At 46.1% G+C, this 27,302-nt stretch overlaps 1 protein-coding gene across 1 annotated transcript; it reads left to right on the top strand.

Annotated features, from left to right (window-relative positions):
- Positions 1 to 8,435: 8,435 nt before the first annotated feature.
- On the top strand, positions 8,436 to 9,014 carry LOC128099454 (phosphatidylethanolamine-binding protein 1). The gene has a single exon (XM_052721391.1). It carries the CDS (start codon positions 8,436 to 8,438, stop codon positions 8,997 to 8,999), a length of 564 nt encoding a protein of 187 aa, XP_052577351.1. The 3' UTR covers positions 9,000 to 9,014.
- Positions 9,015 to 27,302: the final 18,288 nt, after the last annotated feature.

Genomic DNA, 27,302 nt, shown 5'->3' with positions numbered 1-27,302 from the left:
GAATGATGGCTGCAGTCTAACTCCAGGTTCAGTGAGAGGCTGGTCCCAAGGGAGTGCCGTGGGTAGTGAAAGAACAGGACAGCAGTTGCCCCCCACCCTCCATATGCCCACCCATGTGCACACTCCACACAAACACCACACTCACACACTAAATAAATAAATAAGTGATCAAATAAATACATAAAACTAAGAAAAAGAACACCAAACCAAGAGGGAAAAGTAGAAAGTCCTGAGAAAAGATCCCCAGGTGACAACTTATTAAATATTCAGTCTGTAGATGCTGAAAGCAAATCCCCCAAACATCTGCTCAGGAACCTTTCCAGGCCACCCACAGAAAGCTAAGGATCGTGTTGCGTCTTGGAGTGGGAGTAGAGAGCTATGAATAATAATGTTTTAATACAGGAAGTGGAAAAGTAAAATACAGAAATTAAGATTTGAGGTAGAACGAATCATCTACTGTATTCCATATGCATTGTGTGTGAGAGGGGAGGACCCTACAGGCTGGATGTGGTTATCTGGCAGAGTTCTTATTCATTTATATCCTGCGCTGTTCTGCGGAGGGCTTGTGGGAAGGGGACAGTCGGTCTTAAAATATTAACATTCTACACAAGTGCTCCAGAGTGTAGGAAGGCGGGGAAGAGGAGAGAGCAGAGAGGATAGAGGAAGAATGAGGCGGGGAGAAACGGAGGGAGGGACTTCACTTCAATGTATTTAAATTTTAGAATAAATTTGCCAGAGGGGAGGAAAGACAGACAATAACTGTTAGGTGAGAAAGAGGCCACAAGACAGGAGCAGCTAGATCACTACTTAAGGAGAATTCTCTGGCCTCCACAGGCCCACAGAGGAATGGCAATTTCAACCCACAGGACAGAGGGGCAGAGGGGCAGGAGCTTGCGCCACGATCAGCCCAAGCCAAGCTAGGCTCTCTGAACAATCCCAACTTAAAGGAACCTCCAAAGATGAGAACAATTCCAGAGCTCATGTGGGCTATTTTTGTGTTTGTTTTGACTCTTTGTGATTCTCTCTCTCTCTCTCTCTCTCTCTCTCTCTCTCTCTCTCTCTCTTTCTCTCTCTCCTTCACACACACACACACACACACACACACACACACACACACACACACACACACACACCCCACAGCTGAGGACAAAACCAGAGCCTTTGTAAGTCAAGCATTCTACCACAGAGCTAAATCCCCAACCTCTAGAGCTCCTCCTGGGATTCAGGAGCTTGCTGAGAATCCAGAACTGGCTTTTGTCTGTGTTATCCTAAACTCATCTTGTAGGAGTCTCCGGGCAAGATTCCCTGTCCTCTCATTCACTGCAAAGGGAAGTCCTGGGTCTTCTTAGGATGGCCAGCAGGGCCAGTAAAAGCATTATCAGCACTCTCTCCCCTAAGAAAGAGCAGATTTGCTATGAGTCAAGTGGAAACCCTGGTGTCTGTGGCAGAAGAACAGAGAAAGTGAGTCGGGAGGAAACTTGGGGAGCCAAGGTTCTGCAAACTGGCTTCTAGTCATGCACAGCCATACATGAAAGATCTCCCTTTCATGGGTCAACCTCCAAAGGATGAAAGCATCACCTACATGCCAGGATCCCACCAATAGCTAAGACTCCTGAATATTCCAGAAAAATTGAACAGGATGGTAAGCAAGTTTTGTTTTTTTTTTAATTAAGAAATTTTCTATTCAATTTACATACCAACCACAGATCCCCCTCTCCTCCCTCCTCCCACCCTCCAGCCTCCCACCTCCCAACCCACCCCCCATTCCCACCTCCTCCAAGGCAAGGTCTCCCATGGGGAGTCAGCAGAGATTGGTACATTCAGTTGAGGCAGGTCCAAGTTCCTCCCGCTGCACCAAGGCTGCACAAGGTATCCCACCATAGGCACTGGGCCCCAAAAAGCCCACTCATGCACCAGGGATAGATCCCAGTCCCACTGCCTGGGGACCCCCTAAACAGTTCAAGCTAAACAGCAAGTTGTTTTTTTAATTAACATGGTTCGTTTGTTTTGTTTTGTTTTGTTTTCGTGCATGGGCACTGATCTACGTCACTGGAGATCCACCCTCTCCTCTATCTAACTCCTCCCATCCTAAATTCATAATCTCTTCTTTATTACTGTTACACACATACACACACACATTATATGTGTGTATATGCACATATAACCTACTAACTCCATTTTCTTTTGTTTGTTTGAGTATGTGTGTGTCCAGTGCTGACCACTTGGGACTGGATAACCTGTGTGGGAGCTTGTCACTAAAGCAACTGCTTTTCCGTCTCTCGGCAGCCACTGACCATCTGCAGCTCTTCATCAAGGAGTAGGACCACATGGAATTTGCCCTGTCTGCACTGGCACATCCACTAACATTGTCGTTTTGTGGGTCTTGTTCAGATAAGCGATTTATAGAAGCATGAAATCTCTCACACAGCTGAGTGAATCAGCCGGAGCTAAATGAGTATGGACACTTCCTCAGAAACCCTTGGAGATGATACACCAGACTCTGAAAGTGAAATGGAAATACATAGTCAATTAAAGAAATGTCCTAAATGGCAGGAACCACACTTAAAACTGCGCTAAACCTGAACTCTACAGGCTGCCTGTGAGAATCCTAAGCAACAGAAGCCAGGAAGCAGTCTGAGGCTCACAGTGGCCCTGGAGCTGGCCTCTAGGGTTCAGAGTGCTGTGTTTCCAAAGCCATTAGCATGGGAGGGAGAGGTGGCTGAAAGGGCAGGGAGCTAGGGGATCACAGACATCTGCCTACCACACCCTCATCTCCATCCTGTCTGAAACCGCACCCCTGGGACTGGCCTGAAGCAGAGCCAGCCGCCACACAGCCACACAAGTGGGGGTGTAAAGTGCTTCTCCCCAGACTCACCCAGCATGTCTGTCCTGGGTTAGTTCTTTCCTTCTGTTAATTTTGCAGCATACTTCCCAGCCCACATAACAAAGCTGTGAAGAGATAAATCCATGTTGACTTCACGAGGGAGGCAAAAAGGCCAAAGAACTCTGGGCCTTGCTCCTGGTAAATGCTAGACTTACCAGCTTCCCCTCACATCTGTGTTTCTTCCTGTCAGCTAAATGCCAATAGAGATACATAGTCTCCAAATTATACCTCAAGGGGGCCAGGGAGATGGCTCAGCAAGTCAAGGCCACCAAGCCCAGTGACCCTAGGATACACGGTAGAAGGACAGTGTGTAAACTAATGATATGACTGCTCCATGGTCTAGTTAAGGGTAAAGCTTTTATTGTAGATATGAGAGAGAACAGCCAGAGGCATCTGGAAGAGTCCAGAGCAGAGGAGGAAGTAGACAGAACAAGGCCAGCAGACTGGACCTGGCCAGAAGAGAAGCAGGAGCAGAGCAGAGAGAGGGGAAAACAGAAATAGAAACAAAAACATGAGAGATGGGGAGTAAAGAGAAGATGGGTGGGTGGGGGAAGAGCAGGAGGTCAGAGAGGGGAGGAGGAAGACAGAGAGAGAAGGGGAGAGAGGGAGACACACAGCCAAAATAGCAGGGTTATAAGGAAAATGAGTAGCTCAGGGTAGGGAAGCCTGTGGGCTGGGGAAGTCTGAGGAGGGGAGGAGGGGAGGAGAGCTAGGATGAGAGCTAGCATGGTCTTTGAAATGTGCAACAGGGACTTGTGATACTGAGGGGTGCTAGAAGCCAGCATATACTTTGGTATGCTATTGGGTGTTCAGCTGTAACCTCCAGCTCTCCCCTGCATGATCCAGAAAGCCCCATCTCTGTCTCTCTCCAAGCCCCACCCACTCAGAGAGCCTCCAGACAAAGGAAAGGCACCAAAAGGCCCAGTTCAGCATTCTTGGAGGCTACTGCAGCTTCTTCCCCTGAAGAAGACAGCCGCCCAAGTCCCCTCCTAAAGTGCTCAGTTTTTGACCATACTTGGGCATAAACTCAGCTTGTGGCAGACACATCATTACCTCACACCTACAACCTATAAAGTCTCCCTGTGGATGCAGCTTCTCCGGACTCGATCTCTGGAACTAGAGACCCTGCTCGGGAGCTGCTTTGCTCAAATAAACCTGTTCTTGTACTTTTTCAATTTGACTTGATCTGGCTTACTGCATCAGTGGAGAAATCTATTAGGGCAGGGGGTGGGGTGAGCAGAAAACATATTAGCCACCACAGGTGCCTTTTGGAATTTGTTGAATGGAGTTTCCTTTGGACTTGACAGAAAGACCTGACTCCCACAAGATATCTTTTGGTCTCTAAACACACACACTCATAAACAAACAAAATGTGCCAGCGGTGATGGTACACACCTTTAATCCTAACACACAGAAGGCAGAGACAGGCAGATCTCTGTGAGTTTGAAGCTAGCCTGGTCTACAAATCAAGTTCCAGGACAGCCAGGGCTATTACACAGAGAAACTATGTCTTGAAAAAAAATGTAAATTAAAAAAATTTTTAAAATATCTCAATTTGACTAATAGTCCATGAATTCTAGGACTCTGTGGGCTCTGCGTGAGTAAAGCAATAAACACGAATAAGTCACATCTATCTTTCGACCACCTAGGTCAACAATAAAATGGATATTTAATATTTACCTGCTGGGTTCACGTTTACCAAGTGTCTTACGCTTACTGCCCCAGTTCATAATGAAAGCTTCCTGCAAGGCAGTGCCATCCAGGCTCCAACTGGTTCCAAAGGATTGTCAGCCTTGATATTCTCATCATTGGTAAGCCACTCCACACTGAGCAGGACTGACCTGTGCGGTCAATAGCACTCTGCAGTCGTCTCCAGGCTCAGGCTGTCTTGGGTGTTGCACTTCTCGCCTCATTCTGTCTTGGGTCACTCCCTCCGGGGAAGACAGCTGCTGTCTGTAAGTACATTCAGGGTCCCAGTGGAGAAGCCCACATAGTGAGGAGCTGTGGCCACCTGACAACAGGCAGGACTGCCTAGAGAGAAGAACCATTCCCTAGGGAGCCTTCACTGCCAATGTCTTTTAGGTTTTCGTTTGTTTTACAAAACGGCTTTAAGGAAATGTAATTCACATGCCAAATAATTCAGTCACTTAAAAGTTACATTTTGGTGACTTTTTGTGATAGTCAGATACATGTAAGCCACCAACACCCCGAAACTGAGAATATTTTCTGTTGTGGGATGGTCTGTATGTCAAATGTGTTGTTGATTGGTTAATGAATAAATCATTGATTGGTCAATGGCCAGGCAGGAAGTATAGGCGGGACTAACAGAGAGGAGAATTGAGAAAACAGGAAGCTGGGGGAAGGAGACATTGCCAGCCGCCATCAGGACAAGGAAGATGTAAAGTACCGGTAAGCCACAAGCCACGTGGCACGGTAATAGATTAATAAAAATGGATTAATTTAAGCTGTAAGAACAGTTAACAAAAAGCCTGTCACGGCCATACAGTTTGTAACCAATATAAGTCTCTGTGTTTACTTGGTCGGGTCTGAGAGGCTGTGGGACTGGCAGGTGATAGAGATTTGTCCTGACTGTGGGCCAGGCAGGAAAACTCGAGCCACAATTTTCTTCATGGCAAAAGGAACCCTGTGTGTGCCCTTCAGCTGTCCGCTCATTTCCTCAGCAGCCACACAAAGCCACCACTGAAGAACTTCTAGATCCATCTTCTTAAGATTTGCCTTTTAAAGATATTTTATAGAAATGGATTCATATAGACTGGATTTTTTATCTTACGTGTATTTATTGTTGTATGTGTGTGTGTGCATGATTCAGGGGCGGGGGCTCATGTGCCACAGTGTGATTAGGGTCAGAGGACAACTTTGTCAATCTGTTCCCTTCTTCCACGCTGTGTGGGTTCTGGGGATGGAACTCAGGTCACCAGTCTCGTTTGGAAAGTACCTTTACCCACTGAGTCATCTCATTGGCCCAGAGTGTAGCATTTTCTAACTGATCCTTATTTACCATCATGTTTCCAAAGTCCATCCATGTTATAGAATGTATCAGAACTTCATTTCCTTTTATGGCTAAGTAGAATTCTGTTCTCATTGTATATAAGTATATTTTGCTTATCCATTCATCCATTCATGGACATTGGTTTGCTTCCAACTTTGGGCTATTGTGAATACTGTTACTATAAACACTGATATACAACTTTTTATGTGGATATATATTTTCACTTTCTCTAGGGTGTATATACAGAAGCCGATGCTGGGCAGTAAAGTAGCTTTTATGGGCAGTCACTTGAGAAGCAAACAGTACCATTTCTCCTCTCCACCAGGAGTCTTTTTGGACTTCTATTTTTCCATGTACCCTCTGGCACTTACTGTATTTGACTATTTTTGTTCTAGCAGATCTAGGTGGGTATGACTGACATTAAGATACTGGTTTGCATTTTCCTGATAACTTACAATGTCTACCATCTTTTCCTGTACTCTTGGTCATTTATATATCTTCTTAAGAGAAATGTCTGCTCCAGGCCTTAACCCTTTGTTTAAATTAGTTGGAATTTATTATTAAATTGTAAATATTCTTTTTCTTGGGTGGGGGAGAGTTTCAAGACAAGGTTTCTCTGTGAAGCCCTGGCTGTCCTAGAACTCACTCTGTAGACCAAGCTGGCCTTGAACTCACAGAGATCTACCTGCCTCTGCCTCTGCCTCTCAAGTGCTGGAATTAAAGGCGTGTGCCACCACCGCCTGACTTGGTAATATTCTTTATAGACTCAAGATATGACTTTTATCAAATATGTGATCAGCAAAATGTTTAAAAATCCATTTTATATATTGCCTTTTATTGTTTTTTAATAACATTAAAATTTTTTTTATTTAGTATAGATGTTAAGGGGGATGTGCTACTACATGTGTGCAGGGGTCAGAGGATGACCTATGCAAGTTAGTTCTCTCCTTCAACCATGTGGGGCCCGGGAATCAAACTCAGATAGTCATGTTGGTGGCAGTCACCTTTCCCTAATGAGCCATCTTGCTGGCCCATCTCAGCCTTTTCTCATTGTTAATAATACTTTTGGAAACACAGAATATATATTTTCATTTTAATGAAGTTCAATTTGTCTTTTTCTTTTGTGGTTCATGTCTTAGTGTATTTTATTTGTTTGGTTTTGATTTGTTACATTACTTTGGTGTGTGTGTGTGTGTGTGTGTGTGTGTGTGTGTGTGTGTGTGTGCCATGGCATACCTGTGGAGGCCAGATAACAAATTCCACCACCTGGGTCCTAAGACCAAACTTAGGTCCTGAGGCTTCTCAATGGGTGCCTTTATCCACTGAGCCATTGCCACCCTGATCTTGGTGTTATAGCTAAGAATCCATTATCAAATCCAAAGTCATAAAAATGTAGCTGTATGTGTTCTTCTAATAGTTTATAAATTCTTATACTTAAGTTCTTGTTCTGCTTCACATTAACATATCTAGTATTTAGGTTGGGACCCAATGTTATTCTTTTGCATGTTGACGTCCAGTGATTTCAGAATCACTTACTGAAGATTGATTTCTTCCCTGTGGAGTGCTTTGCGTCTTTGTTGAAAACTGCTTCACGTGGGTGTACATCTGGATTCAAAAGCAATGCGCAGATCCCTGCATCTCCCATTGTACTGGTATGCCACTGCCTCAATTATTACTGTTTTGTGCTGACCTTACATCAGAAAACACGTGAATCTTCCAGCTTTGTTCTTTTCAAGATAGCTTTAACTGTTCTGGCTCCGTGCAAATCCATCCATACGAATTTTAAACTCAACAGTTTCTACAAAGAAGCCTACAACCGTTTAGATAGGACTTTCATTGAATCCACACACCATCTTAAAGGATGCTTATTTCTTGTTAACTCCTAAGTCTTACCCACAAACATGGAGTGATTTTCATTGATTTAAAGCCTGTTCAGTACCTTTCAACAATCTCTTGTACTTTTCACACTATGGTTTTCACAATTTTTGTCAAATTTGTTCTTGAGTGTTTTATCACTTTAAAAAAATTGAATTGGCCGGGCGGTGGTGGCGCACGCCTTTAATCCCAGCACTCGGGAGGCAGAGCCAGGTGGATCTCTGTGAGTTCGAGGCCAGCCTGGTCTCCAAAGCGAGTACCAGGAAAGGCGCAAAGCTACACAGAGAAACCCTGTCTCGAAAAACCAAAAAAAAAAAAAAAAAAAAATTGAATTGATGCCGGGCGGTGGTGGCGCACGCCTTTAATCCCAGCACTCGGGAGGCAGAGCCGGCGGATCTCTGTGAGTTCGAGGCCAGCCTGGGCTACCAAGTGAGTCCCAGGAAAGGCGCAAAGCTACACAGAGAAACCCTGTCTCGAAAAACCAAAAAAAAAAAAAAAATTGAATTGATTTCTTAATACCCTTCTTTGAATCATTCATTGAGGTATATAAGAATACAAAGGGGTGTGCTCCCCGCGGCTGCAGGGCTCACGTGGTCACCAGGCAGTTCTCAGCACAGCACGTGGGTTCCAGTTGTTCGTACCCAACCGCCACCACAGCCTCTAGCCATGCCGGTAGACATCAGCAAGTGGGCCGGGCCCCTGAGCCTACAGGAGGTGGATGAGCGGCCCCAACACCCACTGCGGGTCACCTATGGTGGGGTGGAGGTGGATGAACTCGGCCAAGTGCTGACGCCCACCCAGGTTAAGAATAGACCCAGCAGCATTTCATGGGATGGCCTTGACCCAGGGAAACTCTACACCCTGGTCCTCACAGACCCCGATGCTCCCAGCAGGAAGGACCCCAAGTACAGGGAGTGGCACCATTTTCTGGTGGTCAACATGAAGGGCAACGACATCGGCAGTGGGAAGGTCCTCTCGGATTATGTGGGTTCCGGACCTCCCAGTGGCACCGGCCTCCATCGCTACGTCTGGCTGGTGTACGAGCAGGACAAGCCCCTCAAGTGTGACGAGCCTGTTCTCAGCAACCGGTCAGGAGACCACCGCGGCAAATTCAAGGTGGCGGCCTTCCGCAAGAAGTATCACCTGGGAGGCCCGGTAGCCGGCACGTGTTACCAGGCGGAGTGGGATGACTATGTGCCCAAGCTGCACAAGCAGCTGTCTGGGAAATAGGGAGTCAGTCACTTGACGGTCCTGGCCACCCCGCTGCGGTGTCACCTGAACAATGAGTGGCACGTCTCTCCTCTTCTCACTCCCACCCTGCAAAGGGGAGACTCGAGCTGTTGTAGGGCGGTAGTTTAGAGGGACTCTTTCTTGTTGTTTGCCCTAAAGACTCTAAATAATTGTATGCCCCAGTTTGTTTTGATCAAATTTAAGCTCCATCTGGTGAATATTTGGCACTATGATGGGGTTGTTATATTGTTAATAAAAAGATAGTAACTCCAAAAGCAGAGAAGGAAAAAAAAAAAAAACCCAAGTAAAAAGACCAGGTCCACAGGAAGATGGCTAAGTATCCGTCCTTATGAAGAGACAGGTGCGATGCCTCCGCCTCCGTTCTGATCAGGAGCTGTGGCACATAATGGCCCCATCTAATGAGACTCGTTCTAAGTCCTGTCTCCCGCCAGCACAACCGGAGACTGCCCAACCTGGATAATCCCAGAGAGTACAGCTAAACAAGTATCTGTGTCTTGTGGCTCCATTAAAAAGAGCTGGGAAAAGCAATGAGGAAGACGGCTTTGCTGAGACCTGGTTGGCCAGGGCGCCCTGCTGCAGTCCTGGATTCAGTCCTGGACAGTTAACAGGAGTCCTTAACTCAATTCCTGCTAAGTCAATTGCTCCTCACTGGTGCAAGAAGAGCTAATCTGAAGCTGCTTATGTTAATTCTGTTTGCTTATTGTCAAATAAAAATTTTAAAGGAAAAAAAAACCTATACAATGGATTTTTTTGGTATCGATTTTATATCTCAAAACCTTGTTGAACTCATTTGTTGGATCTACTTTGACTGGTTGGTTGGTAGATTGATTTCTTAAAGTTTTCTGGGTTCTTACTATTGTTTTAATTTTGTTGCTTGAAACGGTGCCTCATGTAACCTAGGCTAGCCTCGAACTTCTGACCCTCCAACTTCTATCTACTTAGTGCTGGTATTATGTGTATGTACCATCATGCTTGTTGGTTTTGTGGGGATTTTTGATGTTTTGCTTTGGTTTTTGAGTGTTCATGCATACACATGCACACATAGAGCAATACAAAGCATATAGCTATCAGAGTGTTCTATTTTTCTTTCTGTTGTTGGGATAAAACACTGCTAGTATGACCAAAAGCAACTTAGGGGAGGGAAGAAAGGTTTGTTTGGCTCACACTTCCAGGTCTCAGTCCATCCTTAGGGGTAGTAAGGGTAGGAACTCAAGCAAGAACTTGAAACAGAAACCACAGAAGACTACTTCCTGGCTTGCTTTTGGGTTCATGCTGAGCTTGCTTTCTTATACAGCCCAAGATCACTGGTCAGGGAATGGTGCCACCCACAGTGGGCTGGGCCCTCCTACATCAATTATCAAGACAATGCCCCACAGACACACTACAGACCAATCTAGATCTAGGCAATTATTCTATAGGGCCTTTCCTCTCAGGTGACTCAAGGCTGTGTAAAGTTAACAGTTAAAGCTAACTAGGACACTAAAGTTGGAAAGAAACTATATCCACAGCTTTCACTGAAACCCCTGCAGTGAAAGAATGAGATTCGGAACTCTGCTTCTCACCTTTTCATGTGATCAACCAGACAGGGTACACATATGCCTCCAAGCAGCTGCCTTGGGGCTACAGTCTTCAAAGAAGCTGAAACAATTTTTCTTACAGAAGCATATAGCTGGGAGAAAGGCACGAGAAGAGAGCTCCTGAGAAAGCTTGGCATGGACTCTGGGATGGCTGTTCATTGTTTTGGGAATCGTTAGAGCAGGGAATCTCAGAGTGTGGCAGAGTTAAGGTTCACTTCAGAACACCATGTAGAAAGAATTAATGGGCCACCCACAACCTTATCTGACCCTACAATGTCTGCAGAACTGAGCAACAAAATTCAACCAAACAGCCTTTTCCTTGCAAGCCTCTGGTGCCAAGATCCCTTGTGGCCCGGCTGTAACTCAATACAGGAGCCAAGGAAATTAAATGGAATTTGGGGAACTTGATCCTTGTGTGCCGAGGGCAGAAATATTTGTGTTGATAGAAGCAGGGCGTGGGTCTGTTTGCTTAGGGTCCTTCTCTCTCTCTCCAAAGTGCTCGCTGGTATTATAGGATCAGGCTGGTCTCAGGGCTCCTGGGGGGGGGGGGGGAGACAAAGTTCTTGGTAAACTGTCCCAGACCTTCACCACTCACGGGGAGCCTCTGGAGAGTGTCAGCTGGCAGCCCCTCTGTGAAACAGACGAGCTTCACAAACTAACCAGGAGAACTGGTCTGTGACAAGAACAAGTTTGAAACCTTGAGAAAGAGACTGATGCAGGGTCCTGATAAGCCAGTCAAGTAGGCAGTTGCTGCACTTACAAAAGGCACAGGAAAGAGTGTGTGAAGCTACCCCACTCTTCATAACTCAGGGATCTGGAAAAGCCTAAACTTAGGAAAGCTTCAGAAAGATGAGTTAGATGAGACAGGTGGATGTGTGGATGTGTGTGTGTGTGTGTGTGTGTGTGTGTGTGTGTGTGTGGATGTGTGTGGGGGGTGTGTGTGTGTGACAGTAATCTGCACCGCCAAGTCCACTGTGCTAAAAAAATGTCTCGGGAATGGAGAGACAGTTCAATCCATAAAGTGCTTGCCTTGAAAACATGAGGACCAAGCCTCAGAACCCAGGTGAAAACGCCAGGACGTGGTGGTGAATCACTGTATTACCAGCACCGGGAGGTTAAACAAGGAGAAAAGTCAGCCAGGAGGTGGTAGCACACTCCTTTAATCCTAAGACTCAGGAGGCAGAGGCAGATGGATCTCTGGGAATTCGAGGACAGCCAGGGCTTTACAGAGAAACCCTGTCTCGAATAAACAAAAAAATCAAAATGTTCCTGGGGCTTGATGCACAGCTAGTTGCTTGGTTGAGCTCAATAACAGTGAGAGATGATAGCATGTCTGAGGATGAGACATGACATTGTTCTCTGGCCTCCACAGGCACACAGACGGAGACACACACACACACACACACACACCTGCACACAGACATTAAAAACAAAAGAAATGCCTAAGGCGTTAGTGAAGCACACCTTTGGGTGTACCTGTGACAGTGTCTCCACACAGGACGAACTGAGGGGAGCAGGCCTGCCCTGGATGAAGGAGGACCATCCCACATACCGGGAACTGGGTGGTAAAAAGGGGGAAGAAGAGCCGGGCAGTGGTGGCTCACGCCTTTAATCCCAGCACTCGGGAGGCAGAGGCAGGTGGATCTCTGTGAGTTCGAGGCCAGCCTGGGCTACCAAGTGAGTTCCAGGAAAGGCGCAAAGCTACACAGAGAAACCCTGTCTCGAAAAACCAAAAAAAAAAAAAAAAAAAAAAGGGGCGGGGGAGGGGAGAAGAAAGCAAGTAAAGGATTGGCATTCTCTTTACTCCTGGTCTACATGCTATCAACAACATCTGTCACATGTTCTCACTGCCATGCCCTGACCTGCTCCATCCTGCCTTTCCTGTCATGGTGGATCGCACCCTCCAAATGTGAGCCAGGTCTACCCAGTCTACCCTTAAACTGTTCTTGTCATGTTATTTGGTCATAGCAATGAAAAAGGTGACTGACATAGTGATGAGGACAGCTATATAGACAGATGGATGACAGCTAGTTAGATAAATAAATAGAAAGATGACAGATAGATAGATAGATAGATAGATAGATAGATAGATAGATAGAGACAGATGCTAGAGAGATCGATAATAGGTAGATAGATGAAAGTGAGATAGATGATAGATAGATAGATAGATAGATAGATGATAGATTGATAGATAGATAGATAGATAGATAGATAGATAGATAGATACAGACAGACAGATAGATAGATAAAAGTGAAAGGGAGAAGGGGGAAGGAGAGAAGATAGAGAATATCCAGCATGACAGACTCCAGTTAGGTGGCAAGACCACTGAAGTAGGAGTTAAGAGAAATACCTTCTGATTGTGCTGCCGCTAGTCCTGATGTGAACCTGGCATGTAAGATTCTTTTTTTTTTTTTTCTCAATCTAGTGATTCTCCATGTGAGTTAAAATATCTCAAAGGACCTCTAATTCCAGCATCCGTGGGTTCTCTGACTATGAGGAAGGTCCAGAAGGGGCCCATAGTTGCCTATAACAAGCTTGGAACCTGTCCTCAGTTCTCCTCATGGGAACAAGGGATTTTATTTGTACATATGGTGAAACCTGTTAGTCAGTGCCATGCTAGAAGAGCCATATGACCAGGCACAGAGAGTGACATGGAAACAAAATCCGCACCCGAACTCCAAAGACGTCTACACCGAGCCTTGTTATACTGATATTAATACCCAATACCAATACTGGTTAATACTAACACTAGTACCCAAGATATTAATACAAAAATCACACTGTTCCAGAGTCAGACACGGGGGCCAGCATTTTACACAGATTCTCAATCTCCACAAATCCTGAAAAAAAAAAAAAAAGAAAAGAAACTATGTATCATTCTCATTTTACAAATAGGAAACTAAGATCCAGATGTTTTCCATGGCTGATCAGACATCCAGCCAAAGGCAAGAGCAGAAACCAACTTCAACATCTACCCTATGCTGTAAAAAGCGGGCCTGGGTGGGGGCGGGGCTCAGTGGAGATTCTGTGGCTATTAGGAGACCTACGAGGGAGGAAAGAGAAGCTGTGAACGCACTGTCTAGCACACAGCAGTAAGAACAGAGAGATTGAGAAATGTCACAGAGAGACCAGACACAGGTACCACTGATAAGAAGTAGTGATTCCAAGGGTCAGAGGTGAAGTAGACTAAAAGTAGCTCTCCCACCCACCCCGAGAAATGGTGAAATAGGGCCCAGACCATTGGCAGAAGGCAAGACAGTCAGGCCCCTGAGACAGGGTGAGGGAGGCACTTGAGCAAAATAAGCAGTCAGAAATTCCTGCCAAGTGTCCCATAGTCTCCCTGTGTTGCTTCATAGTCCTACTACTGTGTGACTTTGGGGGGAAGGGATAGGGAAGGATTGGGATTTGAACCTAGGACCTCATGTTTTCTGGGCAAGTTGTCTACCACTGAGTTACAGTCCCAGCCTTTTTTGTGAAAAAAAAGAGAGGGACACGAGACGGGGCACTGACTCAGTGTCTCAGAGATCCCTCTTCCCTGTCGCCTACAACCTTTCTGTTTAAACCCAGTCTTTCCCTGGGCTCTCGTGGCCCTGGGCCTCGCTCTTTTGGAAGACTGCATTGTCTTCCTTTCCTCCCTCAGCAGCAATAGCTGCCTGACAAGCAACCAGGAAAGTTCCTGTGCTCAGAAAGAGCATGGAAAGGCTATTCCGTGGAGCGAGGAGAACAAGGCACTGGGAAGAGCCAGACCATCCAAGAGCCGATGATCCCAGGTGCACTGCCCGCTGCACGCAAAGGATTCAACTCATGCTTGCTGCCAGGAAGGAAGGGAGAGACGGAAGGATGACCTGGATGACAGACACATCTAATCTGAGGATTTCAAACCTACGCACCACACTCAGGGCTTGCCAGCAGCTCTTCAGAAAAAAAAAAAAAAAAAAAAAAGACCTTTTTAATGAAATGAGTTAGATGATGCTGTTGAGGACCCCAGTACCTGCTCTGCATCACTCTACAGCCCTAACTCTAAATTCTCCAGAGGGGTCCTTCCCCATTCCACTCCCCTCGGCTTCCTAAGATGAACCTCTATCAGTGACCTCACTTTATCTGTGTGCATCATCTTCTCTTATTGCCTTTGACTGGAGATCTGTAGGTGTTTCTGCCTCTGCAGCTGAAAGATAAACTTCTGAAAACGACGTGTTAAATTTGGTATCTGTCCCCTGAGGACCACTTTCCATTCTTCCTCACCTTGCCCTCAAACGGCTTTGGACTGAGTTACCCTAGTTTCCCTGAAGTTTAAGCTTCTGGGCTACAGTGAGCATGGACAACAGAAGACACAGACGAAAGACTGGGGGTGGGGCATGAGACTTGGGCATTTCTTCTCTCCCACCCCCCACCCCCCGTAACCATAAAGCCTCGGGGTCTAATGACCACTCCCTCCCGTTCCTGCTTGAAAGATGGTGGTTTCCCATTTCTTAATTGGACTGTTGGGCATTTTGATGTCTAATTTCTTGAGTTCCTTATATATTCTGGATATCAGTCCTCTGTCAGATGTGGGGTTGGTGAAGATCTTTTCCCATTCTGTAGGCTGTCGCTTTGCCTTGTTGACCGTATCCTTTGCTCTACAAAAGCTTCTCAGTTTCAAGAGGTCCCATTGATTGATTGTTTCTCTCAGTGTCTGTGCTACTGGTGTTATATTTAGGAAGAGATCTCCTATGCCAATGTGTTCAAGACTACTTCCTACTTTCTCTTCTAGCAGGTTCAGAGTAGCTGGATTTATGTTGAGGTCCTTGATCCACTTGGACTTAAGTTTTGTGCACAGTGATAGATATGGATCTATTTGCAGCCTTCTACACATTGACATCCAGTTGTGCCAGCACCATTTGTTGAAGATGCTTTCTTTTTTCCATTGTGCACTTTTGGCTTCTTTGTCAAAAATTATATGTTCATAGGTGTGCGGATTAATGTCAGGGTCTTCAATTCGATTCCATTGGTCCACATGTCAGTTTTTATGCCAGTACCAAGCTGTTTTTATTACTGTAGTTCTATAGTAGAGCTTGAAGTCGGGGATCGTGATGCCTCCAGAGGTTGTGTTATTGTACAGAATGGTAAATGAAGACCACATGAGAATAGGAAGAAGCAAAGTGCTAGAGAGGTCCACAGAAATCCACAAAGATACCCCCACAACAGACTGCTGGCAATGGTCGAGATACAGCCCGAACTGACCTACTCTGGTGATGGGATGGCCAAACACCCTAATTGTCGTGCTAGAAACCCCATCCAACTACTGTGGTATCTGGATGCGGAGATCCATGGCCAGGCCCCGGGTGGATCTCTGGGAGTCCAATTAGTAAGAATGAGGAGGGTTTATATGAGCGAGAATTGTTGAGACCAAGGTTAGATAAAGCACAGGGACAAATAGCCAAACAAATGGAAACACATGAACTATGAACCAATGGCTGAGGGGCCCCCAACTGGATCAGGCCCTCTGAATGGGTGAGATAGTTGATTGGCTTGATCTGTTTGGGAGGCTTCCAGGCAGTGGGACCAGGTCCTGTGCTCATTGCATGAGTTGGCTGTTTGAAACCTGGGGCCTATGCAGAGTCGCTTGGCTTGGCCTGGGAGGAGGGGACTGGACCTACCTGGACTGAGTCTACCAATTTGATCTCAGTCCGCGGGGGAGGCTTTGCCCTGGAAGAGGTGGGAATGGGGGGTGGGCTGGGGGTAAAGTGAGGGGGGCCATAGGGGGGAGAACAAGGGAATCCGTGGCTGATATGTAGAACTGAATTGTATTGCAAAATAAAAATAAAAATTAAAAAAAAAGATGGTGGTTTCCACCACTGCCTCTGTATGCTGTATTGTTTGTCTTTTTTTTTTCTTTTTCCTTTTTTGACTTGGTTCACTCTGTAGCCCAGGATGGCCTAGAACTCACTGTGTAGACCAGGCTTAGCCCTGAAGCTTTGTGAAGTATTGATCATTGCATTTCCTGTCATGTGATGATTTACTACGTGTTAATGACTTAGTATGGAGTGGCACTGGTCTAGACATATACCAGTTCTGTGTAATATCAGTTTAGGGTAAGGAGCCCTACATCTCTCTCCATTCTTCTCTCCGGGGCCCTATAGCCCCTCCACCGTAGGACTACCTCCTGCCTCCTAGCTTCCCCCAGTTATTTTCCTTTTGCTGGGGAGCTACCAGCAACTAATGTATCTTCAACTTTAGACTTGGACATTTCCCCTGCAAGCCTGGCTTGGTAGTACATGCCTGTGATGCCAGCAATCTGGAAGCAGAGGCAGGAGGATCACTGCAAATTCAAAATCAGCCTGGTCTACAAAGTGAGTTCTAGGCCAGCTAGGGCTTCCCAGTAAGATCTTGTGTACAAAAGTCAAAGGAAGGAAGGGAGGGAGAAAGCGGGTGAGGGAGAAAACAGAGATGGAGAAGAAGGAAGGTTCTCTTGCAACGTAAATATGACTTCTAGGAAAAGCTGGGTATAACCTCAACCGTGGAAGTGGATAAGCTTATCACATTTATTTGCAGGAAGGAGTTGGAAATAAAACATCTTGTGAAGACCTACAGAGGCCAGGCGGTGGTGGCACACGCCTTTAATCCCAGAACTTGGGAGGCAGAGGCAGGTGGATCTCTGAGTTCGAGGCCAGCCTGGTCTACAGAGTGAGTTCTAGGACAGCTAGGGCTGTTGCACAGAGAAACCCTGTCTCAAAAACCAGAGAGAGAGAGAGAGAGAGAGAGAGAGAGAGAGAGAGAGAGAACCTGCAGTGTATTACTCATTGTGTAAATGCAGCAGCCGCCTTTGTGAACGTCTAAAGACAGAGATACAGGTACTGATGTTGCTTTTGATTGGGGTGAAGGAGAAGAAGCTTGGTCACAATAATGACTCAGGGTGGGGACCATCAGGGAATGAGGATGTGAGGACAGTAGAGGGGACAGTGTCCACAGACTAGGAAGAGTCCTGAAAAGAAACAGAGTCATTGGATGCTTGCTCAGAGCTGGCCCGTTCCCACCCTTTCCTCTTCAGCCACCGTTACCTTCCTTCATGGCTGGCTTCTTCCTGCTCCTCTCCCTCCTCTGCCTCTCCCTTTCTCCCTGCTCTTTCCTCAGTCACCACACTTAATGCTCTGCAGGCTACAGAGGAAGTGCATGTCCACTGTCACCAGAGAGCATGCCAGACACTTCTTGGGTGGGACTCACACAGTTACAGGCTGTTTCCTGTGTTCAGGGAACCAGAGAAAGTCCTTTCAGAAGGGCCTTGACATTCATGCTCTGCCTGAGATGAGTGGACATTATGTGGATGAAATCCTGAGAGGCAAGATTCGTTCGTGGTGATGGTTTCACATAATCTGGTAGTGGTAACAAATGGGAGTGCATTCTCCTCTTCTTAGCATTCTTGCAGGTACCGAGAATCAGATCATAACCTTTGGAACAGGGTGAGTGACTCTTCGTGGGACCCTACCATTGATAAGGATTCTGTAGGGGAGTAAAAAGGGCGTTTCAACTGTCCGATCACACACACCATTGTGCTCTTCTTGCTCTTGGCATTTGTAAGAGAGGCTGCCAGTGGCCCACTACATCGTCTGTCTTTTTTCTTCTTGCCTGAAGAAATGACACTGCCAGCCTCCACCGAATTCTAGCCAATGCACAAAAGCTTCCAGGAAATCTCTGCAAGACAATGGCTGACAGCTCCCTCCCCTCACTGTCTTTTTCTGCTGCTTAGAATGTGGGTGTAATGACTGGAGATGGTGCAACCACTCAGGGCTGTGAGATGGAACCCACAGAGACAACACAGTGTTAAGACTAAAGAGTCTGGGGCTCTGAGCAGTTAACTGTACCAGTCCTGGACTGCTTTCCTTTGCTTGTAAGTAAAGGAAAACAAATTTCTATCTTGTTTAAATACTATTTGTTTTGATTCTTTGTTCTGTGTGGCCTAATCTGTTAGAGCATCTCAGGGGCTTTGGGTACAACAAATAAGTTATCTTAAATAAGTTCTAGACTGGAAATTACAGTTACTTCCTTAATTTCTCCAGAGATGTCTAACCACTGAACTATCGTTCCCTTTCTTTCCAGGGACTTGAAGACTGCATTCCCATGCTCCCTGAATGTGTCCATTTCCCACTGAATGGCAAAGTAGAAACTGGAATGTCATCACAGTTCCCACTCTGACCAATCCTGGTGCAGGGGTTTCTGCTGGCAGCTGAGCCACAATCCCACTACTGCGTGGGAATACGAGACCACGTAACCAAGGTCCACTGGAGAGAGAGATCAGGAGGGATCCCACATCTCCAGATTCCTCAGCGATGCCCGGATGGGAAGAGACTCAGGAAACAGAAGCCTGCCCTTGTCTTTGGCTAGAAAACAGAATTCCCTGAGTGAAAGCCAGCAAGGCACTTTTGAAGCAACCACATCTGGCCTTTTCAGGAAGTAGTTAGCAGTGGAGGGAAGTCATGAGTGAAGAGAAGGAGGATGGGGAATGAGGGACTGAGGGAGAGTGGGCAGTGTTCCTGATCTCTCTTCTCTGTGCCAGCCCTGTGCTGTGCTTCAAATCCAGCATGGCTTCCACTACCCTCCAAGCCGCACAAGCTCTGTATCACTCCCTGAATAGGTCTGCCAGCTGATCCCCAAGTTAAGAAAGCTCAGCCTGCAAAGGCTGGGTGCCACATACTTTTAATCCCAGCACCCAGGAAGCAGAGGCAAGTAGATTTCCATGAGTTTGCTGTCAGCCTGGTCCACACAATGAATTTCAGGTCAGCCAGGGCTATATAGTGAGACCCTGTCTCTCAAGTAATTAATTAACAAATTAAAAAATAATGTGCCAACCCAGCCTGCACCAATTCAAATGACACCTCCGTGGTGAAGCCTTCCAGAACTCCTCAGGCAATTATGGCTTTTCTCCTCTCTATTTCTAAACATCTACGTGTTCAAGCAAGCTTTAACTCCTAGGGCTAGCATCATGTATGCTTTGAATTTAACTCAAATGAATTTAACTGTAAGTGCTCAGTAAACAGAAAGTTCCAGAAAAGAAGAGAGGTATTTTTATTTTCATCTCTACAAAATGTATCTTCTTTGGTTCTTTTTAAATATATTTGGTTCTTTTTAAAATTTTTAAATTTATTTTTATACATTTTTATTTACATATAGTTTTAACACTTTCTCCTTCCTTCCCCCAGCACCTCCCAATTCTCCTCCTTCCAACTGCTTCCTTGTTTACATCTGTAACCCCAAGTCAGCACTCTTAAGACTGAAGTAGGAGGAGTGTGGTGAATTCAAGGCCAGCTTGGCTACAGTCAGACCCTATTTTAAGAGTACAAAAATATTGACAATAAGTAAGTACAAAAAATTTAAGGGAATTCTTGCTGAAATCCAAAGGAAAAAGTTACTCAGAATTCACTCATGGGTTTGGAGGGGCAGCCTTCTGACCTGTTTGCAGTTACACTCACTGTACATGCTGACACTCTGCAGTTACACTGTATATGCTGACACTCTGCAGTTACACTGTACATGCTGACACTCTCTACAGTTACACTGTACATGCTGACACTCTGCAGTTACACTGTACATGCTGACACTCTGCAGTTACACTCTACATGCTGACACTCTCTACAGTTACACTGTACATGCTGACACTCTCTGCAGTTACACTGTACATGCTGACACTCTGCGGTTACACTGTACATGCTGACACTCTCTACAGTTACACTGTACATGCTGACACTCTACAGTTACACTGTACATGCTGACACTCTCTGCAGTTACACTGTACATGCTGACACTCTACAGTTACACTGTACATGCTGACACTCTACAGTTACACTGTACATGCTGACACTCTCTGCAGTTACACTGTACATGCTGACACTCTGCGGTTACACTGTACATGCTGACACTCTCTGCAGTTACACTGTACATGCTGACACTCTACAGTTACACTGTACATGCTGACACTCTGCAGTTACACTGTACATGCTGACACTCTGCAGTTACACTGTACATGCTGACACTCTCTACAGTTACACTGTACATGCTGACACTCTCTGCAGTTACACTGTACATGCTGACACTCTGCAGTTACACTGTACATGCTGACACTCTGCAGTTACACTGTACATGCTGACACTCTGCAGTTACACTGTACATGCTGACACTCTCTGCAGTTACACTGTACATGCTGACACTCTCTGCAGTTACACTGTACATGCTGACACTCTGCAGTTACACTGTACATGCTGACACTCTGCAGTTACACTGTACATGCTGACACTCTCTGCAGTTACACTGTACATGCTGACACTCTCTGCAGTTACACTGTACATGCTGACACTCTCTGCAGTTACACTGTACATGCTGACACTCTACAGTTACACTGTACATGCTGACACTCTGCAGTTACACTGTACATGCTGACACTCTCTACAGTTACACTGTACATGCTGACACTCTCTGCAGTTACACTGTACATGCTGACACTCTGCAGTTACACTGTACATGCTGACACTCTCTGCAGTTACACTGTACATGCTGACACTCTCTGCAGTTACACTGTACATGCTGACACTCTACAGTTACACACTACATGCTGACACTCTCTGCAGTTACACTGTACATGCTGACACTTGACTAAATCCCTGAAGAGGCTGAAATGGCTTCTCTGCCAAGCCATGTGGTAACTTCTCCTTTTTTTTTTTTTTTTTTTGCTTTTGCCCATGTATGGGTGTGGTATATTTCACATGACTGGGTGGGAGTATATGCACCCATGCACATGCAAGCAAAGGCCAGAGGATTCTTCTTTTACTCCGCCCCTTATGTTTTGAGACAGGGTGTAGCTTGAGTTTTCCTGCCTGTCCCACAGTCAGGGCAAATCTCTCTCACCCGCCAATCCCACAGCCGCTCAGACCCGACCAAGTAAACACAGAGACTTATATTGGTTACAAACTGTATGGCCGTGGCAGGCTTCTTGTTAACTTTTCTTACAGTTTAAATTAATCCATTTCTATAAATCTATACCTTGCCACGTGGCTCGTGGCTTACCGGCATCTTCACATGCTGTTTGTCATCGTGGCAGCTGGCAGTGTCTCTCTGCCTCAGCCTTCCACTTCCCAGCTTTATTCTCCTCCTTGTCCCGCCTACACTTCCTGCCTAGCCAATGGCCAATCAGTGTTTTATTTATTGACCAATCAGCAACACATTTGCCATACAGACCATCCCACAGCAACAGGGTCTTTCACTGACTTCAGCTAGGCTGGCTGCCCAGCAAGCCCTAGGGCTCTGTCTGACTCCTCTTTATCTCCAACCCCTGAGGCTGGGTTTAGGGGCACAAGGGTGCTCACTTATCTACTGCTCCATCTCCCTGGAAGTCCCATAATAACTTCTTAACTACACCCCTTCCTTGCGTATTCTAAAGGGTGGGAACTTGTGCTTCCAGCTGGAACTGAGTGTACATTTGTTGAATGCCAAGTGAAATGACTGCAGGATTTTCCACTGGTAACACCTTGTCTGGGATTAAAGGGAAGCCATCCTACCCAATTTAGCCATTCAAGCTCTTATCTAATCCCTTCTCTGCAGACAGGAGCTATTCACTTTCCAGAGCAGAACAGGTCATGGTGAACAAACCTCACTGTTAGGAAACCAGAGTGTGCAGAACACCTATCAGGACATCAGAAGCAAGGAGGAGCTTAGATGGCTTCAGGCACCACCCCTGCCAACATCCAGTTCCAGCTGGGACCACACTGGCTTTCCACAATCAGTCTTGACACAGGTTCAGCCCATTCTCAGTGGGACTCCTAAGAAGCTAATCTGCTTTTCATGTCTGGATATCCTGAGTTCAGCCTTCAGTCTTCAGAGGGGCTGCAAGCACTAATAGAGTAAAAGAGGAAAAACATTTTGGGGTGACTCGCTTCTTGATCACCCATAACAGAAGATCAATAAGAGACAAAGAATCAGAGGGTATGGTAGCAAACTGTAATCCCCACCCTTGGGAGACAGAGGCAGGGGGATCAGAAGTTCAAGATCATCCTTAGATACATATCCAGTATGAGCCAAGCTAAGTGGGTCCTATGATGCATTTTTTCTCTCTGTGGGGACCACAGAATAGTGGAGTGCACAGTGGGGCAAGAAGACCAGAGAGGAACAAGATGAGCTGGCCCCCCAAATGTAGATAGCCACCTGACTATGTGATGGCCATCACAGCTGAGCGTGAAGGCTTGTGGTGTCAGGGCAGGATAGGAAGTCTCTAAGGAGGACACCAGGCTTGTACTGGGGTGACAAATTGTGACATCAGTCACTGACAACCAATCCCCTGGAGGAGTTTCTGCTCCATCTGGAACATCCCACCGTAGAAACGGGAAGGACAACTCTCCACCACAGCTGTGTCTGCGATCCAGCCTCTCTGGGAGACAGCTCCTGTGAGTCAAGGGTCGCTCACTGACCAAGGACCACATGGCCCCTCTGGAGCCTTCTCTGCCAAGTACTCTCACCCCATCAGGAAAAATTCGGAGTAGTTAGGTTGGCCAGTGTACATCTACAATCCCTGAATTTGAGATGTGGAGGCAGGGGGATAAGCCAGCAAAGGGGACACTGAGTTCAGATCCCCAGCAACACATAAAAGTCAGGCATGGAACCACACCTGTAATAGCAGTGCTGAGGAGGCAGAGACACAGGACCCCTGGGGCTCACTGGCCAACCAGTCTGACTGAATTGCTGAGCTCCACATTCACTGTAAGAGACCCTGCCTCAAAACGTAAGGTAGACAGCAGTGTGGAAGCACCTGATGTTGACCTCAGGTCTCCACACATGAACATACACAGGTACTCACAGATACGAGAGGAGCGGGGAGGAGAAAGAGACCAACAGTTGGCTGTAGATCCATGACAACTGACAGCTGATGGCCTGGCTTGCATAACCAAGATTGGATACCTCTGCCCACAGAGCAATGGGGAAGGACAGCAGAAGTAGTGGCTCCATTCCTCCTCCACCAGCTCAGTCCCCCAATATCACAGGACCCAGAACCAGCCTTGGATTAGCCATCAAAACGTGCTCACAGCCAGGGGACAGAGCCGCTGCCTAGAGGAGATCCTGGCAAAGTCATGTCTATAGGACTCACTTTGTCTTATAACTAGACTGCTGCCTCCTCTAGGCAAAGCTTGTCCAGTAATAAACTCCTGAGTGCATCCTTCATTATGAAAGATAAATAAAGCAATAACAGGAAAACAGCCAGTCCTGCACTAAGAAAGTAAGTAAATACTTTTGTCCAGTTTGTGGAAAATTTTGAGACCCAGTGGGCAAGGGAACGCAGGTGTGATTCACGGTTACCCCCAATTTTAGCGTCTGATTAAGCATCTTGAATCTGACTGTGGGAGAGGTTCCAGGTCAGGGTGGGTGACTGTGCTTTATTTATGCATTTGAAGGATAAATCAAAAATGGCTAACAACATCAGGACCATATCTTGTTATGTGTAAGAGGAGAGTGACGAAGTTGTCCTTTTGTCCATCCACCCATCTGTCCATCCTGCATAACTGAGGCCTTATGCCAGTGAGAGGAGGGGAAGGCTCACCCAGCTTAGTACTGGCTCTAGGCCGATTTGGGTTCTATACAAGCTGTCCCAGTCAGTTGTCCTTGACCTGTTGGGCCCACAGTGTCAGATGACAAAGAAGAGCCTGCCAGAAGGTGGTCACATTCTGACCTAATCCCTGACATGGGTCAGACCCACCCCACTGCCCTGAGCTCCCTAGTGCCTGACTCAGTCCCCAGCCTATCCTTAGAAAGAAGGTGTGGATCCCCCAGGAGCCATCTCCCAGCCACACCCCCACCCCTTCCAGAAGGGCCCCTGGAGGACTCCTGTTACAGCAACCAGCCCTTCTAGTTGAGCAGAAATTTCCTGTTCTGGCAACCAAGAGGTATTTCATTTTGTTTTATTTTAAATGTTCAGTACATTCCCAGGCATCTCCACCCTCCATTCTAATTCCATTAAACCTATTCCTCTTGGACCTTAATTTTCACACATGAGAAGCAGGAGAGAGGGTGGGGAGAGAAGTTGGCAAAACAAGGCTCGTCCATGAAAAGCTGAAAACAAAATAAAGGGTCCTGTGCATCCCTACTCTCTGTCTTTCCTTTCTCCTGCCTCAAACATGTCACCTCCAGTCACTAAACCCAGTTAAGCTGGTGCCCAGTCTCCCTACCCCAAGGAGTACAGGCTGCATTAACTGAGCTAAAATACATAGTGTCACACACAGAAGCTGGCAATAATTAAAGGGTGAGGCAGACATCTGTGTCTTCAGACAATAACACATGTGAGGACTGTTCTTGATTTAAAACTAATAACCATGTCATGCTAATGTAACTGATGCCTCATTTGTTAGGGTCTGTGGAGAAAGAGCTATTCCTTGTCATTGATTCTCCTAAATCCATGGAGCTTACATCTTTTGTTCAAATCATTTAAGCATTCTTCTTCTTTTCTCTAGAACTCTTTCTAAATATATAGTGCTATTCTCTGCTGCGCTAAGCAAAGTTCATGCAGCATAATTCATTACCCTCTGAAAGGACACAACTCTATACCCAAGGGCCTGGTGGAGCATGCAGGTGGAGCATGGGGGTGGAGCATGCAGATGGAGCATGCAGGTGGAGCGTGGGGGGTGGAGCATGTGGGTGGAGCATGCAGGTGGAGCGTGGGGGGTGGAGTATGCAAGTGGAGTATGGGGGTGGAGCATGCAGGTGGAGCGTGGGGGGTGGAGCATGCAAGTGGAGTGTGGGGGTGGAGCATGCAGGTCGAGTGTGGGGGTGGAGTACGCAGGCGGAGCATGCGGGCTCTGGGTCTGTTTGTGAAACAAATAGTTATAACTTCCAAGATTGAACTTTGGTGAAGAAAACCAATAAACTATTGAGTTTTGGGGTTCTGGAGAATTCTTTATCCTTCCCTCTAGTTACTCTGTGGTTTGCATTCTTATTTGCGCTCTCCAATCCTGTGTCCTGCCTCACGGTGAAGCTGCTAGTCTCTTGCTATGGCTTCTGCAGTCCTCCACCGTTTATTCTAGTTTTCTAGTGATCAGTAAGTGATTTCAGCAGTGATTTCATGCTGGAAACCAAAGGGCCTCTCTGGGTTTAAGAAGGGCAGAATGCCAATAAGAATGCTTGTCTTGCTTTCTCTCCATTTGTTTTGAGTTTCAAACTGATAGATACTAAGCTGTGTATGGTGGTATACTCCTTTAATACCAGTACTCAAGAGGTAAGAGGATCTCTGTGAGTTCAAGGCTAGCCTGATCTACATAGTGAGTTCCAGGACAGACAGTGCTATGTAAAGAGACCCTGTCTCAAAAAAAAATTGATGAATATTAATTATACATAATAAGGGGATTCATCATGGTATAATCTCATACACATATTACATGTTTTGGTCATATCCACCCCATTATCTTCTTTTGTCCCCCTTGCCCTTCTGATAATCCCCTTCCTCTTCCCAATTGCTCCCAATTCTGTTTTAATGTCTTCTATTTTATTTATTAATTTATTATTATCATTATGACTGGTGAACCAATACGTTTAATTCAGCTTACTTATAGGAGTATGGGGGCAGTGTTCATTTCATGAGGCAAGATCTCATCCTGTAGCCAGATTGTCTCCGAACTATGTAGCCCAGCCTGAGCCTCAAACTCACAGCAATCCTCCTGCCTCAGCCTCCCAAGTACTGGAGTTACAGGCATGAGCCACCATGCCCAGCTCATTTTTGATGGGCATGTTGACCTCCCTAAGAACGTGCCCTTCTTTCTGGTGTCTGAGTTTGAGATGACCGAGCCTTCTTTAAGAACCACAACAGAACTCATAGTAAATGTGTCCCACACTGGTAGACTACCTTAGCATGAATCACCCAGAAAGATGGTTCCTGATGATAGAACCTGAAACCCCTGAGGCAAAGCCAGCCAGGCAAGGAGGAGCTCTCGCACATGTAAGACCTAGAGCATTTCTCAAATTCCATGGGTGTGCCCCCACCCCAGGTTAAGTCATGTGCTCCACTTATTGGTGCCCAGGGTCTAACAGTCCTCCCCTCTGGGTCCACAAGTTTCAATATTCATGCAGAATCAGTCTATCAGGACTGAGTTTCCCAGAGTCCCCCAGAGCACCACCTCATCTTCAAGCTATAAGACTTGGAAAAACAGATGAACAAACCCGTGAAAATCCTGATTGGCATTGGTGTGTGTGTGTGTGTGTGTGTGTGTGTGTGTGTGTGTGTGTGTGTGTGTGTGATATAAAAGTAGAAAGTAGTACTATATGGGAGAGGAAGAAATATAAGCAGAGAAGGAGGGAAGAGAGAGAGGGGAATGGGGAATAACAAAAACTAAGACAAATACCGTGTTTTCTGTCGTATGTGGAATCTGTACTGACATATATATGACATGAAAGCTGTTATGAAACTATCTGAGGACAACATTTATACCAGAGGGAAGAAGGTGCGATAGAGAGGATACCAGGGGTCAAAAATGAACAAAGTACAATGGCATGCATGCCTAAAAATGTCAAAAGGAAACCCATCATTTTTGTATACTAACTAAAAACTAGTAGTAACAGTAACGAATCCTGATTCTTTTAGCTTACCAAGAAACAATTAGGCTGCAGTCATGCATCCCATCAGCCCCAGAGTCTAACAAGCTAATCCAACACAGGAAACAAGAGTTGGGAAATGAGATGGGCTAGCCTTGGATCCAGGACTCCTAT

Source organism: Peromyscus californicus, unplaced genomic scaffold, assembly GCF_007827085.1.
Source record: "Peromyscus californicus insignis strain IS unplaced genomic scaffold, ASM782708v3 Scaffold_6__1_contigs__length_162567912, whole genome shotgun sequence".
In the NCBI taxonomy this organism is placed as follows: Eukaryota; Metazoa; Chordata; class Mammalia; order Rodentia; family Cricetidae; genus Peromyscus; species Peromyscus californicus.
This window is presented reverse-complemented; position numbering and strand designations above follow the sequence as displayed.

What these genes read in the sequence shown, in the direction of transcription:
- LOC128099454 (XM_052721391.1), top strand. Translation starts at nt 8,436, where the DNA reads ATGCCGGTAGACATCAGCAAGTGGGCCGGGCCCCTGAGCCTACAGGAG.